Source organism: Chlorocebus sabaeus, chromosome 12 (genome assembly GCF_047675955.1).
Source record: "Chlorocebus sabaeus isolate Y175 chromosome 12, mChlSab1.0.hap1, whole genome shotgun sequence".
NCBI lineage: Eukaryota > Metazoa > Chordata > Mammalia > Primates > Cercopithecidae > Chlorocebus > Chlorocebus sabaeus.
In genome coordinates this window covers 100110054-100129730 of record NC_132915.1, presented here as the reverse complement: position 1 = coordinate 100129730, position 19677 = coordinate 100110054, and the positions used below count along the sequence as shown (strand labels likewise).

The following is a 19677-nucleotide window of genomic DNA, read 5'->3' as shown; positions in this document are numbered from 1 at the left end:
GAAAGATGCATAGGAGTGTGGGAGTGGGTCTGGTGAACTCAGCTGCGTTCCAGCTTGAAGGAGCCAAGGATTAAAGTTCTGGTATGTGACAGAATGGAGCTGGAATCCCCATCACTTCTGGTGGACTTCATCACCAGAATTGCTGGATAGGGACAATATTGTTGCTCCCTCATAGAGCGGGTACGAGGTTTAGACGGCAGAGTGTTAATGTAAGTCTCCCAGATTACATATGAAATAGTTTCACCAGTGTTGATAAGGTCCAGCTGCCCGCAAGTGCAGAGAAGCGTTGCAACTTTCGTAGCAGGTGAGGGAAGGGGTGTGGTGCGAAACGTGGGCAAAGGTCAGGTCAAGCAGGGATGCGAATGCCAGGACGAGGACTTAAAATTAAGCAAAAATGACACAAAAGAGCTAAGGGATTGGTGGGGCGGGTGGAGCAGGAGAGGGCGAAGGAGGGGCCACCGAGGAAGCTGCAGCATAATCCGGCAGAGCAGAGGCGGGCAAAGCACCAACGTTCTCATTCTTTGTCTTCAAGCGGGCCAGGTAGGCCTTAGACCCTGGGCGACAGCAGCGAAGTCCTTTTCCGAAGGGGTCGCCGAAGGCGGACACCCCGGCGGGCCCAGCGACCGGTGGCCGCGCGCCACCTGGTGGCCGCAGCGGGCGGATTCGGCCGGGGGCCGCGGAGCAGCTGCAAAATTCGGGATTTTGCTTCCGGAAAGCTTCGGGAAACTGAGGTGGGAGGGGCAGGGGTTTACGATCTTCCAACTGGATCCTGTCCTTATTCCAACCCCCTTTTAGAGATAAGGAAACTGAGGAAAGGGGAAGGCGAACAAGACTGGGTAAGAGATCCCTCTTAAACGGAAGGTTTCAAGACACCTGGAGTCAAGAGCCTAGGGCTTTCCTTAATAGCCCCAATGGCCCGGAGCTTAGTTTGCCCATCTGTTCTATGGGCAGGGGAAAAATGAAAGGGGAGGAGGGGAAACTTTGGTCTTTCCCGCCCAGCCGGAGGTAAAAAGGCTTTAAAGACTACCCCGGAAAGAAGAGTTTTATAGATTCTATTTGCATACGAACGCAGTCACCTCAAGTTAAACTCCGGTCCTTTAATCTCCGGTCCAATTTGTCCTGCAGCGGCCCGGAGAGGACCTCGTGAGTACCTTAAAGCCCCGCCTCCAGGGCACCGCCCACAGGGTTGGGCTTCGTTGCACGTGCTCACCCGGCTGCCTCGCGATCCGCCTCCTTGGAAAGACTCATTGTTGGGGTGGGGGGTTACGAGGACTCTTAGGGAACTTTGATCAGGTATAAATCACAATTAAGAGAAGTCCCGGAAGTATTCGCTTACTACGTAGACATCAAACGCTTTGTCATGGTTCTTGATATTGACAGACTTTAGCTTTCCCTTCTCAGTGCTTCTTATCCCTCCTTCCACCCCTTCAGTTGGTGCGGTCGGCGTGGCCGGCCTCGCTGAGCGGACTCCAACTCCCAGCGTGCCCCGCAGGGCCGTGCGCGGCAGCGGCGTGTGACGTCAGGGGAGGGAGCTGGCCAGTGCTGAGGGGGCGCGGCGCGGAGGGGCGCGGAGCGGCGCGAGCCGGGCGGCTAGGGGGGCCCAGAGAGCGCCGCGGCCGGGAGCCCGCGGGCTCCTGACAGCCTCCTCCCCTCGGCGGACGACGACCACGGCGACTAGGGTGCCGGTCATGGCGGAGCAGCAAACCCGGCGCGGACCCTAGGCACCACCGCATGGAGCGGGACGAACGGCCGCCTAGCGGAGGGGGAGGCGGCGGGGGCTCGGCGGGGTTCCTGGAGCCGCCCGCCGCGCTCCCTCCGCCGCCGCGCAACGGTGGGTGAGGGGCCTGCGACGCCCGGGCCAGGCAGGAACTGGCCTCCTGAGCCTCCTCCAGGGATCCCCCTGCTCTCAGCCAACCCTCGCCCCGGGAAGCCGCAGCGACTCCGCGGCCCCTTAGCGTGGACCTTCACCCCGGTCCCCCTCGGCGCGGACCCTCCCTCTCCTCCCCCGTCCCCGTTCCCTTCCGCGCGGACCCTCCCCCTGCCCGGGTCCCTGGGCACCGAGCTTCATTTCCCCCTCCCCCCGTCCCTTCTGCACAGGCCTCCCCTCCCCCCGTTCCCTCAGCACCAATCCTCCCTCCTCCCCCCGGGTCTCCTCCCCCTGTCTTCCCAGCACCGAACCCTCCCTTCCCCCCGGGCCCCTTAGCTTGGAAGTCCCCCCCGCGGTCCGTCAGTGGGGGCATCCCCTCTCACTAGAGTCCCCTTCGCGCAGAGCCTCTCTTTTCCCCCACAGGGGTTCCTCCTCCCACCGAGGACGCTCCCTTCTTGCCCTGTCGACCCGACTCCGCGGCACCCTTGTACCGCTCAGCTTTCTAGAGTGTTTTCCTCTGCAACCTCGCGCGTTCTCTCTTGAATACTGCGAGCCCCCCACCTCTTCCGAACCCCCGTTCGCTAGACATCCCCCAGTCGTTTCCTTTTTCGGACCCCTTCGAGCCTCCTGCTTCCCCTGCGCCTCACCTTCCCAACGCCCCGCGCTCTCTGGCTGGTCGCCGCCCCTGCTCAGACCCCCCTCCGCCAGGCAGCGGCTTTCCCTGGCCGAGGGCTCCAGCACGCCCCGGGGCCCCGGACACCTGCCTCCTCCCGGCTTCTGCCCGGCAGGTCTCGGTCCCCACCTCTTAGCCTCAGTTCTCCTGTTCCTTGTCCCGATGCGGGACCCTGGGCGCTGAGAATCCCTCACCTGGCCCGGCCCTTCCTACCGCTCGTCCCTTGCCCCCTCGTCCGGGCCAGCTCCTCAGGTTCCTCGGAGCTTTCTCACCCTCCTCCCCTTCGCTCCCTCCCCCTGCGGGGTGTTTTATTTGTATCTGTTTGATATTTCCCCCCTCGGTGTTTGCCGCGGAATGTTTTTATTGGTAACGTGTTAGGAGCTTTTGTGAGGTCGTAAAAGGTGAACTTTTGAACTTGGAAAGCGCCCTGGAGCAATTAGCGCAGGCGATCGCCCCGGGAGGCCTGCATTACAAAGGGTGCTCGCACCGGCCGGCAAACGCTCCGGCGGCAAACCCGATTTATTTATTTATTTGCCCTGTTTTCCACCTTTCACATCTCCTCATTTCCGAATAAAGGGAGGCTCTCAGAGATCCGTACCTCCTCCCCTCGCTGCGCCATAAACTCGCAATTCTCTGAAAGATCTAGGACCGAACAGTGTCTAACAAGTAACATTTCAAATTGAATGCAAACACCCGGGACAGTTAGGAGGCACTAAAAATTAACTGCTTCACCAAGAGGTTTCTCAATCAGGACAGTGACCTGGCAGGTGTGAGGAAAGTAACCTGAAAATAGGTCACTTAGGCGCTCAATTGTTGAATGAGTGAGTAGCTACAGAGGGTGGAAATGGAAATCGTGGGTTGGATCTGTGCCTTCATACGTTTATTAACTCGTCAAACATTTTGTTAGTTCAGGAGATCTGATGTTCTTACTAAAGGGAAAAGTCCGTGTAGAAGAGAGCTTGGTTAACTTCACTTGATATTGATGATCTTAAAAATAGTGATGTGTTTTCAAAGCTCTTTTTTTTTTTTTTTTTTAAATTTGTGTGTGATGTGTGATGTCTAGGTGGCTGGCCGTTCCGTGGGCTGTCGTTGGCAACTAATTTCTGAATGTGACCATGTTTGAGATCAATAAAATTCCATGTCACAAAGGGGAAAGCTGGAATCCAGTTAGTGTAGGAGACGGTATCATAGGAACAAAGGATTTCTTTAATGCCTTTGACTTTTTAAGCGTTTGTGTGGAGATTTGGTTTGGTATTAATTTGTGAGTGTTGTAAATCCTGATCTAAAATTTCCCATGCTGGTGTTTTTGAATCCAAGCCCCAACCTATCTTATATCCCATGTTAGCGTGTATATTTCTGTGATGCCTTCCTATGTGTGAATACTTCCTGTACCCACCTGTGCATATAATGTAGATGACGGATTTTACTGCAATTCAATATTTACTGCAATATTGCTTTCAATTCTACTTGAGAATAATAGTGTTGTAAGAGAAACCTAAGAACTGCATTTGTTATTAATTATTCATTAGTACATTTTAAAGAACTCAATGGTAGTTTTAACTCTTAATCAGATTTCCCACTCATAGTCTCATTTCCTCAATTGGTCAGAACCATTTGAAAGAATGTTATCGAGCAATCCATTTAGGCTAAGGTGGCTTTAATATTTTACATTAGTCTAAGTTAGTGGTACAGATGTTTTCTTTTTGCTGAAAATGCAATGGGAACTTCTGGCAGCTTGATGGGCTTAAAATACACGAGAAGCTAGACCGTTGTGGAATATTTTTCAGTGTAAAAGCTAGCATTGTGCGGTGTTTTACAATTTATGTTCGTTAGCACTTAGGAAGGTAACATGCTCACAAAAGAATTGTCAAAAAATTTTTTTTAAGTTTGCTTTTGGAACAATGGGCACATTTTTTCTCTTTTGCTTCCTAATTAATATTTTTTTTCCAAAAATATATGAAACTGCTTGTTCTGAGTAGAAAATAATTATCTCTTTTTTAATCATAGTGGCTGATTTCTATTTTGTACGAACTATTTTCAAGAGATGACTATATAGATAGGGGGTCTTTTGGTCTCTGTCATGAAATAAACTGGAGGTGGCATTTTAGAAATGTTTTCCTACCGGAAACGCCATTTATGCTGAATTTACAGTCCTTTGAATGATTTTTATTCTGTCGGAATAGAGTTTCTTTCTAGCCTTTTAATGCAGCATCATCCTTTCAGGAATTCCCTGTGCTGACTGCGCTACTTTCAGTTGTTGCTTGTAGGTTTTCATAACAAACATGAACTCATTTAGTTGTAATAGAGGACTGCTCCCTTTTGGGATTTCAAAGGAAGATGAATGATTTGAGGAAGTGTATGCTGAATATTGCATTTGTTCATTTTAAGAGAATGAGGGAATAGACTTTTAAATATTTAAAGCAAAGGAAGGCAAAGGAAGGTTATAAGCCATTATAAGTAATTAAAAGCATATTTTATGTAATTACACTTCAGAGGAAATGGGGAGAAGTTCACCAAATAGCAGGATTCCTTTTTCTCCTGCTGTAACCATGCCGTCCAAATGTTTATGCGGGAAAATAAATTGGCAACTGTTTCCCATGGTGATTTAACTTTTCAGTTCTGTGATTTAAAAAATTAAGTTAATTCTGAGTTGCCCCAGAATTTTTTCCTACTCCCGTTAGAAAAACAAAAACAAAAATGAAAACAAAAAACATGCTGTAGTACTGTTGTTTCTTAGTACGTACAGCACGCAGGTTTTGTTTGTTTTTTTTTTTTGGTAGCCTCTGTGACCTCCAAAGATGGCTAGGGTAGAAGAAAGGCGACAGTGAGCAAATTTAAGTGGTGATTTTGCATAGCTGAGGTGGGAGATGACCACATTTACAATCTCTAGTGTACAAGCCACCAAATCTGTCAGCAGTTCTGATTCATGTAACCAAAATATGATGACATGATTCCTAATCTATAATTCATTCTGACTTCTGTGGCAAAAAGGTCTATGCAAGGCACATGTGTTAGCACATGAAAGGGAGCTGGATGAGGAACTAATGAAAAAAAAAACTGCTGGTAAATTTCCAAAAATATATCCAAATCATGCATTTCCATATTTTATTTAGAATTTCCTTGTTTCTCATTCCCTACTTTTTTCCTAGGGTTTTGGGGCAAAGGTGGAAAATAGAGTTTAGATTAAAATACCACATTTTAGAATAGTAGAGGATGTTAGGTGGAAATGCCAACTGTTGCTGTAACATTGGTAAAGGAAGTTTCTTATACCACCCCTAGCGTTTGTTGTGCAAGTTGGCTTTAAATTGTTAATGATGCTTGCATGTTTTGAAGCCTGGAGCTGTGTTAGTTTCATCTGTGTTAGTAGGAAGACTTACCACTTCGTTTTTATAATTGGGTAGATATTATTTACTGGTTGTGTTGAAAAATTGGTCTGTTAATGAACTATGTTCAGATGGCAACTTCTGACTTAAGAATTGCATAAAGCCAGTATAGATTCTCCCATATTAGGAGACTTCATTGTCAGCAAATTCATCGAGATCTTTGGGGCTGGTCATAATTTTTGCTTCTTAAGTTTATTTTTGGTTTATAGCCAAATTAATGACACTTTTCAGTATTTTTTCCATGCATAATAAGTTGAAAGTGACACTTGAGAAGATGTGTTTTAGAGTAAATTTTACATTGTTGGTTCAGTCTATTTTTTTTAAGTAGGACAATAAAAGTGCCTTATTTCATGTGTAAAAACAGATTCTAGTAATGTGTGAAAAAAGTCAGAATTAGAAAAATCAAAATTCTGAATCAACAGATAAGCATGTTTGTATTTCAGTAAAGGATAAATGTGCTTGAAACGATTTTTAACAGAAGGTAGCTATCTAATCTGCCCCCATAAGTAGTGATCTGATATACCCAACTCTTTGTAATACTTTGAGAGCATTTCCAAAACCAATTAAGTTGTGAAGGAAAATGTTTTCTTTCACACTTCTTCTTTAAGATCAGCCTTAACTTTTTAATTATAGTTTTTTCCTGGCTCAGGTAATTTCTTAAGGGTTTATATATGCCTTTGATAACTAGGGTTCGGAAATACCAGAATTATTAAAAATCAGCAAGAAAGTGGTTTGTTACTGAGCAGGTAATTCTTTCTTGGGTATTGAGCTTTCTAGAGCTAAAGTTTCAGATTCAGCTGAGCTTAAATTTAAAAAAACATCTCTAGATGTAACTTTGATATACAGATTTCTAGAATTCAGCCCAGTCTTTTGTTTATTGCTTGTTTTCCAACATGGCTTGTCTTTAAGAAAAAGACAAGAGTGTTAGACTGTAACACCCTTAGTAGGTAATGGAAAATCAGAAGAAAACCATTGTGAGATGTCTAACCTGTTTTTCAGTATGGTGGAGAAATAACCACAGGAAAAAGAGCAGAGCATAATTTGAAAGAATAAAACATTTCCTATGGTAATTCGTTCTTCATTCTTTGTTACCTGCTATTAAACAGCAGCCTTTGTAGAGAAGCTTCTCAGAAAACCCAGATTTTTTCATTGGTTACAGTTATTTACTAGTGTAACCTGGTAATTCTAATTAACAGTGATTTAGTTTGGGAGTGGACCAGGATTTCCTCAGCTGGCTGCTGGGGAGCTGAATTGCTTTTTTCCCCACCCCCAGCTGCACCAAATCTTTTGATCCCCAGGCTACTACAGTGGTTGTCATTTGAGAAAGCAAACTGAGAGAAAATATGTTGTGAAAATAGCCTACTTTGAAACCCCATTTGCATTTTGGAATTTTTGTTCTTAAAAAAATTATAGGAATAATTGAATTCCCAAATGTTTATCTTGACAGAAGCAAACTGGCCAAATTCTTATGTCTAAATAGAAAATTCCTGGATTTCCTAAAATTTTTTTGCTTTAAAAATTTCGGGGACTGTTTTTATATTGATAGTCACGATTTCAAAAGAGAGGTGATTCTAATTATAAATTCACGGGAGGGTTTCAAATGTTTTGAGTTTCTTTAGGCAGTGTGTGTTTGGGACAAAGTTATGCAGTGGAGTAGTTTTCATTCAGGGTAGCTTGTGGTTTCTCCATCAGCATTATATAATAAGCTCAAATACAGAATTACAGATTCTTATGTCTTATACTAAATAAACCATACAATTTGTTACATTAAGAATTGACTTTAAAAAAGTGTCTCTAAATGATGAGGTCTTTGGATTCTAATTGTAAACTCCACACCCTTCAATTTGTTTACACCAGAGAAGCTATTCAAGCGTAAACCACAGATGGCAGTAGCAGTATATTTTTCTGTTTCTGGACTGATTCTTGCCTTTAAGTTGGTGTCAGTTCTATGGGTCCTGTTGATAAGTCAGCTGGCAGGTGTAATGTTTCTAAAACCAATTCCCTGGGCAGCAATATGTAATGTATTCAGGGAAACAAATCCAGGCATTTGATTTGAAGATATACTCTGTGGGTGGTTTGACCCAGAAGAGTGACTGCACTCACTGCCCGAGTGAGAAATTACTTTAAAAATTTGGTAATAGTGATTAAGGGAGTTGTTAGAGTAATAGCTATAGCATATTGGAATTGTAGTGTTATTATTAGCAGAGAATGTATCTAACAGGTACTTGCTTGAACAACTGTTTGCATTGGAAACAATTTATAACTCATTAAAAATATACTCAAGATTCATATTTTGAGAGAGAAATGCACAACTAAATTCTTCATGTGAAAAAGGTGGATAATCTTCCCAGCTGTTAATTTCCAGTTCCTCCTTACATTTCATAGAATTGGGGATTTTTAGATCTGTGTATGAGAGCATTTTGGAGGTCTAGGAATAGGTTCTGCTTGCTCTTCCAGCCATCATTGTAGTGCCCAAATTTCTGTATTCTCTATTTTCTTCTAAAACGCTGATGAAAAAAAGAGATGATTGATTAGATTTCCTGTGATATTTTATCTATGATGTTTCCTTCAGGTATAATTGCATAGTTTAGGGCTCAGGAAACATTTAATAACAAATCTACCTCAAAATGAAGCATAGACTGATTCCGTGAAGGGAATAGCTTAACCATATAATTTTCTTTCTTTCTTTTTCTTTTTTTTTTGTGATGGAGTCTCACTCTGTTGCCCAGGCTGGAGTGCAGTGGTGCGATCTGGGCTCACTGCAACCTCAGCTTCCCGGGTTCAAGCGATTGTCCTGCCTCAGCCTCCTGAGTAGCTGGGATTATAGGCATCCACCACCATGCCCAGCTAATTTTTGTATTTTTAATAGAGACAAGGTTTCACCATGTTGGCCAGGCTTGTCTCGAACATCTGACCTCAAGTGATCCACCTGCCTCAGTCTCCCAAAGTACTGGGATTACAGATGTGAGCCACCACGCCCGGCAGTTTTCATTTTTAAAACTAATTTTATTAATTCAAGTCCCCATTTCAGTCATGAAGCTGTATCACCTTGGAAGAATTAAAAATTCAGTCTTTTAAAAATTCCTTATGCTCCACTGGATCAGATGCAATGTTCTTTTTATTATGGGTAACTCCAATTTATCTAATTTAGTCTTTCTGTCACAAAAGAAAGAAAAGCTAGAAGACAGAACACTTCTTTGTAGCCTTATGTACTTTATCCCGCTTCCTCATCCCTTGCCTTTTAAAATTTATAAACAAATAATGAAGTAGTACTCAAGTGTATTTTCTGTCATTCATTGACCATTCATTACTATCGTTTGTTTCAAACTTAATCTCTTCCCATTTATTGAGTCCTTAAATTTATTTATGGTTGCATCCAAACCAGTGATTTTCAAAGTGTGGTCTGCAAACCTCTGGGGGTCCTTGAGACCCTTTCAGGATGTTCTCAAATATATTTTAATCATAATGCTAAGACATCATTTTTCACTGTATTGACATTTACACTGATTTTGCAGAAACAATAATGAGTAAAAACTGTTGGTCCCTTACCAGAAATCAAGGCACAAACTGTGTCATTATATGCTTCACTTCCATGCACTTGTATTTTTTAAAAAGACTTTTCCACTTAATGTCATCCTTGATGTAGCAGTAAAAATGATGATTAAATCTTGATCCTTGAGTACATGTACTTTTGATATTCTGTGTGACAAAATGGAAAAGTACATGCAAAGCACTTCTGGTGCAAACTAAAATAAAATGGTTAAGACAAATTGCTTGTGTGATTATGTTGTGATCTGAGCTAACTACTTTTGTTCATGGAATACTTGAAATAATTAAACTATATTTGATTCAGCCTTGGACATTTGGCAGACTATTTTTTCTTAAATGAACAGTAAGTCTGTCATATCAAGAAAAACAGTATTGATTGCCAGTAAATAAAATTAGAGCTTTCAAGCAACAATTGGTTTTGGAAAACTTGTACTTGCCACTAAGAGCTTGACAACTTCCCAATGGTTAAAGCCTTTTCTGATGAGATGGATGATGAAATTAACAAATGTGATTTTTGATGTTATGAAATGTGTCGACATTTTGAAAATCTGAATATCTCAGTAATTATTTTCCAGAAGAGCTGTGTGTGATATTACAGGAACCTGCATGGGTAAGAGATCTGTTCAAAATGCCAGATTGATCAATAGATTTTAGTGTAATGGATTACACATAGTTCATTGATATGGTTTTAAACTCACACTGAACTAACCTTTAAGAAAGTACCACTTACTGAGTTTTGGTGTAGTATCAAAGAAGACTATCCACAATTACTTTAAAAAGCAAATACTTATTCCTTTTCCGATTATAAATCTGTGGGGTCAGATTTTCTGCCTGTGCTTCAACGACAACAAAAAATCACAGTATACTGAATGGAGAAGCATGTAGGAGATCTAGCTGCTAGGATTAAGCCAGATATTAAGGAGATTAGCAAAATGTAAAACAGTGCCACTCTTCTAATTTTTATGTTTTATTGGACAATTTTCTTTTTCATAAAAATGTTATACGAACATGCGGTGGATTTATTAAATTTCAATGGATTATTAAATATTTTAAATTTTTCATAGTTATATTTTCCAGTATGATAAATATCAGTAGACAAAGCCACATAAATATCAACCCTTTAGGGTCCTTCATACTTTTTAAGAGTGTAAAAGGGGTCCCAAAGAACACTCGGGCCAAAATATATGAGAACTCCAGGTCTAAATGAACTAACGAAATGTTAGTAAGAAGATGGTGACTTCGCCAGATACCATTAGTAGTACTTTTTTACTTTGGAGTTTTCTTATTTCCCTCCATAATTGAGCTACTTTCATTGAAAATGAGTTCATATCATTTTAAGTTTTCTTTGCTTGGGAATACGTGAAATGTGTGGTAGTGCACTCTCACTGAGTTCTCTGATAAAGCTTTTGTTACCTGCTACATGAAACCTGTTGCTTAACTGATAATTGTCTTGTGGCAGCAGTTTTTCCAGAGAACCAGTTGCCTCACCAAGGGTAGACTTACAATTGTGGAAATAAATCTGACAATAGAATTTCTTAAGAGTCATTGCTATAAAATAATGAACTGTTTATAAGAGATAAAGATCCTATCGTGCATTTTAAAACTTCCATCAAGAATAGCTTGCTTGTTTGCTTTCCTTAGACATATTTGGCTATCACTGAATCTTAGAGTTGTGATTTCAGTAATGCCATTTTGTAAGTTGGTTTGCTTTTAACCTGGTTTTCACTGAGATGGTAATAAAGTCTGTATAGGAGAGGCATCTCTTCCTCTGGTCTAAGAATATGCTTTCCTAGTGTGAGTAACATTTTAGTGTAAGTCAATTACTGTGTTGTTAAAGAGTTAAGAGATTTACTCCTTAGGGTAGTTGCTAGGTAGAACTCATCCTGTAGTGGGCTTGCTGGCTGAAGAAATGTCACGTAACAATGTGAATAACAAATAAGGAGTTACTTCATCAGAATTCAAGGTGAAGCTTGGGTAGGTGTTGAAAGATCAGTGAGATAATTATTTGGGCTTCCTTCCTAAGAGCTCTGTAATTATCTTGAAGTTCTTGGAGTTTCATGTAATGTACCTTTGAAAACATTTTTGTGTTCTGTGGGGATTGCAGCTTAATTATAAGAAAATACAAACCTTTCTTTTTTATCTTACTGTTTGGATTTCAAGATTCACATGAAATCTTCCACTGCATTCTTCAATTTAGTTAAATTGCTTTAATTATGAAACCTAATAACTGAGATAGATAAGGCTTTTTCCTTCAATATTCTTACTGTACTCTTGAAATCTAACCTGTCAGGAGACTTCCTCTCTCTAGTCTAGGAATCCTTCCCCCAAGATGCCTATTTAGCAGGATAATAAACCACCTGGGGGAAACCCCCCATTGACATGCATTTAGAGGGCTTTGTTTTTTGGAAATGGCAGTAGTAGTCCCATCCAGGGAGGAAGGATTTTGGTTAGATGGTGTGAGGCAAAGAGCAGGGACTCTGGAGTGTGGCCTAACAAAGATCACAGCTTTGTGTCTTTGTCACTTGAATTCTCTGAACTTTAGTGTTCTCATTTAACATTAATAGCTAACGTTTACATAGTGTTTATAATCTAAACACCTATGTACATTTATCCTCATAACTGTGAGGTAGGTGTTCTGTTATCCTGATTTTACAGGTGAAAACTGAGACCCACAGAGTTTAAACGTCCAGATTTCACAGCTAGTAACAGCGTTAATTTGTTTCGTAGATTTAACCTTCCCTCTTCTCCCATATACTCTGACATTTCTGAAATTGACTGTAGGGTTATAAGGATTAGAGACAAGGTCTGTAAATTGCCAAGCATAGTATAGTATCTGCCTAAAAGCAAAAACCTGAGAATCTGGGCCATTTATATATGTTGGAGAGGCCCAGAATTCAACTTTTATTGATTAGAGAGCCAAAAAGATCCACTCTTAGCATTGCAAGTGACTTTTTTCTTTTCTCTCATGTTGGCTTTTTTTTTTTTTTTTTTTTTTTGAGATGAAGTCTCACTCTGTCTCCCAGGCTGGAGTGCAGTGCTACGATCTTGGCTCAATGCAACCTCTACCTTCCGGGTTCAAGCGATCCTCCTGCCTCAGCCTCCCGAGTGGCTGGGAATACAGGTGCCCACCACCACACCCAGCTAATTTTTGTATTTTTATTAGAGACGGGGTGTCACTGTGTTGGCCAGGCTGATCTCGAACCCCTCACTTCATGATCCACCTGCCTTGGCTTCCCAAAGTGCTGGGATTACAACTGTGAGCCATGGCCCCTGCCTCATGTTGGTTTTAATAAGCCATTGGCCAGAAAACAATTTTGCCAAATCAGGGACAATCTTTGGTGAACCCAAGGGTTGCTAAGGAATGAAGGTGTTTTGAGTTACTCAGGGCAGGGGTACAATGTCTTTTATCCGTATCCTAAGCACTGAAAGTTGGTGTTCTGTGAACACTGAATGAATGAAAGAGGCAAGTCAGGAATATGAGCCTTTTACTTATCTCAGAGCCCCTTGCTGGTAGTCAGAGAAAATTTACAAAATATAAGGAAAAGGAATATGCTTTTCAGCTACTTGAGGAAATTGGGGCCAATATCTAAGTCAAGCAGCGTGTTTAAGCTAAATCCAAGGTTCGATGGGCCCTCCTGGAACTAGAATGTAGTTTCTGTTTGGAAACATGGTTCTCCTGTAATTTAAAGTGACTGGATACCCTAGATTAAGACGAGATGGCCAATAAACCTAGTGGCTGTTTGCTTGACTGCATTCGGGAATGCAGCTTAGGAGAAGGTGGCCTTTGTCCCATGTACCTTTTTAAAATTCTGTCACACAAAGGAAATATAAGAGCTAGGTGTCCAAAATTTATAAAATATAGAAGGTGATTTCCTAGTGAAAAGAGAGATAGTGAGAAAGATGTGAAAGAGGATAGGCAGTGTAGATTAATAGACTGTGTTAGCAAAGTAATTTGAATAGGAAAAGACTTCAGAGAGGAGCCCAAACATTGAGGAGTTATGAGGCCCAGGGAGATACTTTATACCTAGGATCTGATTCTCAAAGGCATGTCCACCTATAAAAATGGTCCACCTATAAAAATGGTCCACCTATAAAAATGGAGGAGCTAAATTAGATAATCCCTGAAAAGATTTTCCAGGTTTATGATGGAATGAATTGGGCAAAACAGGAAGTTGCAATTTAGAAAAGTCCTGCCTAAAGCAAATCGTTGTGGTACTCACTGCCCAGATTCTCTGGGATGATTTTGATTTCAGATACTGTTCAGTCATCCCTCTAAGAATATTTACATTTACCAAACTGCTTCCTTGTTCTGCTTTAGAACACTTGGCTGCTTTACAGTCTGTGGGATCACATAATTTATCTGTAAATTTCATTCTTTCAGTCTGCCTCATAAAAATGTTTACAGTTACGGTTCTGATGTTATAATTTGTAATGTAAATTTGAAATAAGTTATGGAGTATTTCTTTTGTTTTTTAAACAAGATCACTTTTTTCATTTATAACCCCTCCAGGCCACACTTTCTCTTTTTTGAGTACAGTTTCATTCACTGAGTCAAACCCGTAGTTAATTTTAGAGTTTTTCCTCATTCCTTGTCATAGGATATTTATCAGCAAAACTCATTCAGCATTGAGAAGAGTGCTGTCTTCCTAAGATTAAATGCGCTTCATTTGAGAACGTTGATTCATTCAGGGAAATTGCAAAACAGAAGGGAAACTTCCTGAAATGCTGCTGGTCTGTAAAAGGGAACCCAGCAGGAAAGGGGAGCGGTGCATGGGGGAGGGGTGAAGCGAAGAGGGTAGCAGGGTAGCTGCAGTTGAAATATTCATCAATCATTTTACTGGCACCAGGAAACCAATCAGCCTTTTAGGGAGAGAACTTAATCAATCACCTAATGTGGGAAAATACAATTGCTTTCCCACAAAAAAATATTCCCTTTCTTGGTGACAGATCGAATCTGAAAGATACTTGGGTTCCCTAGAATTCAGAACTGACTGCAAGCACTTGCTGAAAGTACTGCTGTGAAGAAGTGCATTTAACATTTGGAGATAAAATTTCCTATCTGCTGTGAGCCTTTTCAAAGTATTTCAAAGTGAGTTTGCTTTTCGTACAGTGTGCCCATCAAAAAATGAATACTGAGCTTTTTTGTGCAATCCGAAGTATGTGAAACACTGTAAATTTATTCTCCAAAGCTAGTTTCAGATAAGGACTTCTGGCTGGAGAATACCCGATGTTTCAAATGCCTTGTTTGGAAAGCAGGGTTAGAGCATTGTCTAAGGAGCATATCCTGGGAAACACAGTTGGAAGTGCTTGCATATAAATAAAAGCAGGAGAGATACAGCTGCATCGTGTATTTAGGTTTTAAATACTTGTGATTTCTGAGGGTCTGTCTGTGCTTGAATTGCCTGTGGCCCTTAGGTCCTTTGGTTCTTAGATGTGAGCTGCTTGAGAATCCAGTGTTTTTAAAATTAATGCATGGTCACTGAAGAGAATATGGAAAAACAAAGGGAAAATAACCTATAATCCTACCACTAAGCAACTTTCATTAATGTTTTCTTCTAGACCTCAAATCCAAGGTTTTTCTTTTGCAATTTTTTAGTCATACAATATATACTATTATGTTTTCTGCTTTTTGTTTAATTTTAAATGTTTTTTCTCCTGTTATAAACTTCACTCATTCAACATCAAGTTATTTGAAACTTTCGATAGCTATATGACAGCCCATTGTTTTTCATTGCTGGCCATTTAGATAGGTTTTATTTTTTCAATGTTTTAACAATGCTTCTCACACCATCTTGTGCTTTCTTTTATCTTGGCTTTTTTTGGGGGATAATTTTGAGAAGTGTGTGTCTATCTCAAAGTACCCTCACCAACAACTACTTTAATTTACACTGAGATACCTTGCATACCAACATCTAGGGCTGCCAGCAGTACTTATTTATTTTAATACATGCCTGGTGCTTGAGATAGAATTTGAGATACTGTGGGTAGGCTCTTTGCTTTTTATCATTTTGAGGGGAGAGAGAGTCGTTTCCCTCCCCCCTTTTTTTTCTTTTTGATTCTGGCACTAGAATGTTGCCCTGCACCCTCATCCTACCGTCTCCAGCCTGGTCAGAGCTGTGCTTAGGGACTCTTCTGAGGCTACCTTCTTTCTTATAGATATGGGTGAATGAGTGGCAGAGACACCCTAGAGCCTTCTCTGGTTGCCTTTAAAAATCTCGGGATGATGACTTGATGTGCATGTGTCTTCTAATACAATTATATCATCTCCCACAAAGGCTTGAGACCTGTGTCTTGAGACCTGCCCTATACCTGAGTGTGAATAGAAATTAAGTACATTCAGAGAGAATTTAAAGTTGCATTCCTTTAGAAATCTGCATGGGTTCCTCAGTGGCTAATTTCTATCCTGATCGTGTGCAGTGTTTAATGGTGAAAGACTCTGAATAACTCTTATGCTAATTTGAAGGGCATTCACAGTTTTTAACAGGTCTAGTTTCAGAATGGAAATAGGAACATTTTGGGAATCCAGCTATCTATACATTTTTTTATTAAAGTGTAAGTCATATTTGCTGAAATTAAAATTAAGTAGTCTTTAGACATTTTTAAAGTTTATGTTGATTGAAAGTAAACATGAACATTTAAAGATCATTTGCTTTGCTGCTTTGTGCCCACCACTGGTGGTCGGAAACTTGTGATTTGCCAAGACAGGTTTTATAATGCTCTTTAATAAGAAAATGAATAAGCCAGCTGCTCTTTCCCTCAACTATAGTGAGTACAAACCTCCTCAAATCCTGGTTAGTAATTAAAAGCCTTGAGATGACCTTGAATCTAACTGAACTACAAAAGCTGTCTTGAATTAAATTTATAGCTTTTGTCAATTTCAAAACAATTGTATTCTATTTGCCAAAACATTAAGCATAGCGTTGGGTGTGTATTGAAGATCAGAAATAATTAATAAGAGGTACTACTGAAGTGCAAAGAGAAGCCTAATATGGGCTACAGAAATAAAGTTTGTCATCTGTTTGTTGATCATTTAAAATATGTACTTGAAAAGGTTTGAGAGGGTGGCATTTTTCAAAGTGTCATTTTGTGCTATTCAGATTTGCTGAAAAGATCTATCTTTTCCCCATCTTAACATCAAAGAGGTTTTTGAACCCAGTGGGGAATCAGAACAAATATTTAACACTTTCTCAAAAGTAACAGTTTAATTGATTCTTAAAATATTTTACACGGTGGGAATTTTGTTAGTGAAAGTTTCTGATTATACTCAGGCAGTGTAAAAGTAAAAATATTAATGTTTTAAAAATGCTTTATGTGTGAGCCACATGTTAAGATCTATGAATAAAGAACTTTTCTGCTTACCAAAAGGGTAGAATATATTCTCAGCTGTTTAGAGAGCCTTGAAGTACTATCTTATTGATAGAAAGGACCTTGACATTGTTGCTATAAGAAAAGTTAGGTTTTATGTCGGTAGGTCAGATAAGACATGTGTTCCAGCATCATAAATGTGATAAATCCCTGAAGAGTCCAGCAGTAAAACAGATAGTTTGAGCAAGCAGTAATGTGTTACATAGGTCTTGCAGATTTTAGGATTATTTTAGTTTTTACATTTATTTAATGAGACTAACCTAGTCACTCTTAGATCACAGTAATGAAATTATATGCCATTGTGCTTGTGAATGAAACCAACATAATGAAAGGAAAAAGTTGTTAATACACAGCAGGGATTGCCAGTCTGAGTGTCTCTAATGGAAGTTCTCAAGCAGTTTCAGTTCTAATTTTATCTGAAATCATGTGAACAATAAAGTTGTTCAGGTTAAATAAAATGAGATCTCTGAAATACTGACTTTTGCCTGAAATATTTCCATTTAGTCTTACGGCAGTGTGACTCAACCTCTGAAAAGCAGATCTTTGCAGAAAAGGGTTACTATAGTAATGGTAGACAAACTTTAGCAGTGGGAGGGTGGGGGTTAAAAATTATTTCAGCAAATTGTTAGGATGTAGTGATAACTAGGTGCATTAGAGCCTGAGCTTTCATGTTAGACTTGGGTTTAAATCCTCTCTATTCTTGTAATTTTTTATGTGTTTTTTTGAGAGTTGGGTGGAAGGGAGGTGGAGATACTTGGTGGAGGGTGGTAAAAGGATGTGGAATCACCACACCGATTATTGGAGAATGAAATGAGGTAGTTTAAGGAAAACCTGGAATGTAGCTGTGTTACTTTACAAAAGTTTCTAAGTTAATTTCCTTATCTGTAAGTAAAGTTAATATCATCGATCTTGTAGGTACAGCAGACCAGTTTACCACAATCCAAGTCATTGAAAACCAGTTTTCCAAATGTTCGGTTTTCCCAATATTCCGTTCAATAAAAGACAATTTGCTGAATCTAATCTGTAGACCTTACAGAACCTGTTGTTAATCTCCTTTTTCTTAAATGCTCCCCACCATTTTTTTCCTTTTTCCTTTTCCTCTTTCCTATACACCGTTTTTCCCCCATCCCCTGCAGCCCAGACAAGGATGTGTATTTTTACCAGCAGAGGTCCTCTCTGCCTCAGCTCTCTCCAGCTGCAGTGTAGAGACAAATTGAACATCTTGAAAATGCTGGTATTCCAACGGTCAGTTCTGACTTCGCAGAAATCCTTAAAAGGTAGTTGAACTGACCCGTCAATATGAATTTTTATAAACTGTCTATAAACTGTCCAAATATCTAAAACAAAATTTTGACAAATTTAAAGAATTGGCTGTTTGGTGATTTGGCGATTTGGTCAGAATTATCTCATATATAGGTTTGGAAAAATTTGGCAATATATGTAAAATAAAGTGCTATTACTATACAATGGTAGGACTATAGTATGTACTCAGTTAGTGTTCCTTTTCTTGAAGCATTCCTACTCGGAGTTGGAACTCCTCCTCCCAAGGTTTTTCTCCCCTGTGGGCTCTAGTTTGACAATATCAGATGATAAAGTGATAAAGGCCGGTTATGAACCACCTAGTGACTTTCTTTTCTGTTGCAGAGTTGTTTAATTTGTCCAAATGAAATACTTTATTTTGGCTTGGACTTCTGTTATAAAATGGCCTTTCTTTCCTTGGTGGCCTTTGGGGTTTGACTTCTCAGTAATTTCAGATATGTGCCCCTTTTCTGTAGTACTTGCTTGTTAAGTAGAATTATGAGCCTTAGGAGAGTAGACTGCAGCTTTATCAGGGTAAAAGCAAGGCTGGGTCCCTGGAGGTTCTTAGTGGGAAGTATTAGAACCAGAGCAAATGCTCCTGTCTCTGATATACAGAAGTCTGGCGTCGCCATCTCCTACCCAAAGTCTCTCTCTGGAGCTCTCTCAAAAGGCTTTCTGATAATATCCTTAAAAGGGAAGGGGAACAAGTAGTTGTTGAACACTTAGCACCAGGCACAGACCTAAACTAACTCATGTAATCCTTTCTGTAATTTTCTTTGGATAGGTGGTGATATTCCCCTATTATAGATGAGTAAACTGAGGCTTAGAGTTGAAAATAACGTTTTACTAACCACTAGTCTGCTAAACCAGTATTTTTTAAACTTCAGTTTTTCCTGTATCACTACATGATTTTTGTCATCTTCTAATATACTGCTTATTTAATATTTTAAATATTGAATAGTTAACATTCTGCAACCCAACATTTATTTTAAAATGAATTTTTTATTAGCTTAAATGAAAAATTATTTGCCGCAAATAGAAAGTAACAATGAAAAAAATTTAACGAAAATAGAATTGTGTTAAATTCTAAATGCTATTGTCTGCCAAAGTCTCTGATGAGGTCTTTGTTAGAGAGATTAGTAAGCACTAGAGAGGCACTAGAAAAACTAACACCAGATTTTTCTTCTGATGTAATCAGAAGGATTGAAGAGAGTGGAAAAGGTAGTAACAGCTTTGGAATGTTTTATAATGCCTTCTCTTTGTACCATTTAAAATCATCCAGTGATCTCCTTGCTTTGGGAAACACTGACATAGGTGATGGTGTGTACATTTTACAAATGAGCAAACTGAGTCTTAGGGAAGAGGAAATTTGTTGGAAGTTGAACCAGTTCCACAGGGCTTACCGCCTAGGTACCCCCTCCTTACTTTTCTTTCTCTCCTTTCATCCTTCCTCTTGCCTCCCTCTCCCTGCCTCTCCTCTTTTCTTCCTCATCCTCTAAGAGAATTCAGCTAACTCCAGAGTAGTGTATGAGATTTTTAGA

At 40.3% G+C, this 19677-nt stretch overlaps 1 protein-coding gene across 4 annotated transcripts in view; it reads left to right on the top strand.

Moving 5' to 3' along the window:
• Positions 1-1504: 1504 nt before the first annotated feature.
• The window catches only part of NR6A1 (nuclear receptor subfamily 6 group A member 1), a 256395-nt gene continuing 238222 nt past the window's right edge, over positions 1505-19677 (top strand). For 2 of the 4 annotated variants that reach the window (XM_073021918.1, XM_073021917.1), the window contains exon 1: positions 1505-1831. In XM_073021918.1, coding sequence (XP_072878019.1) covers positions 1732-1831 — 100 coding nt within the window. In that variant the 5' untranslated portion in view covers positions 1505-1731. The remainder of the gene's footprint in view (positions 1832-19677) is intronic. The other 2 variants (XM_008006275.3, XM_008006274.3) reach the window with 1 other exon arrangement.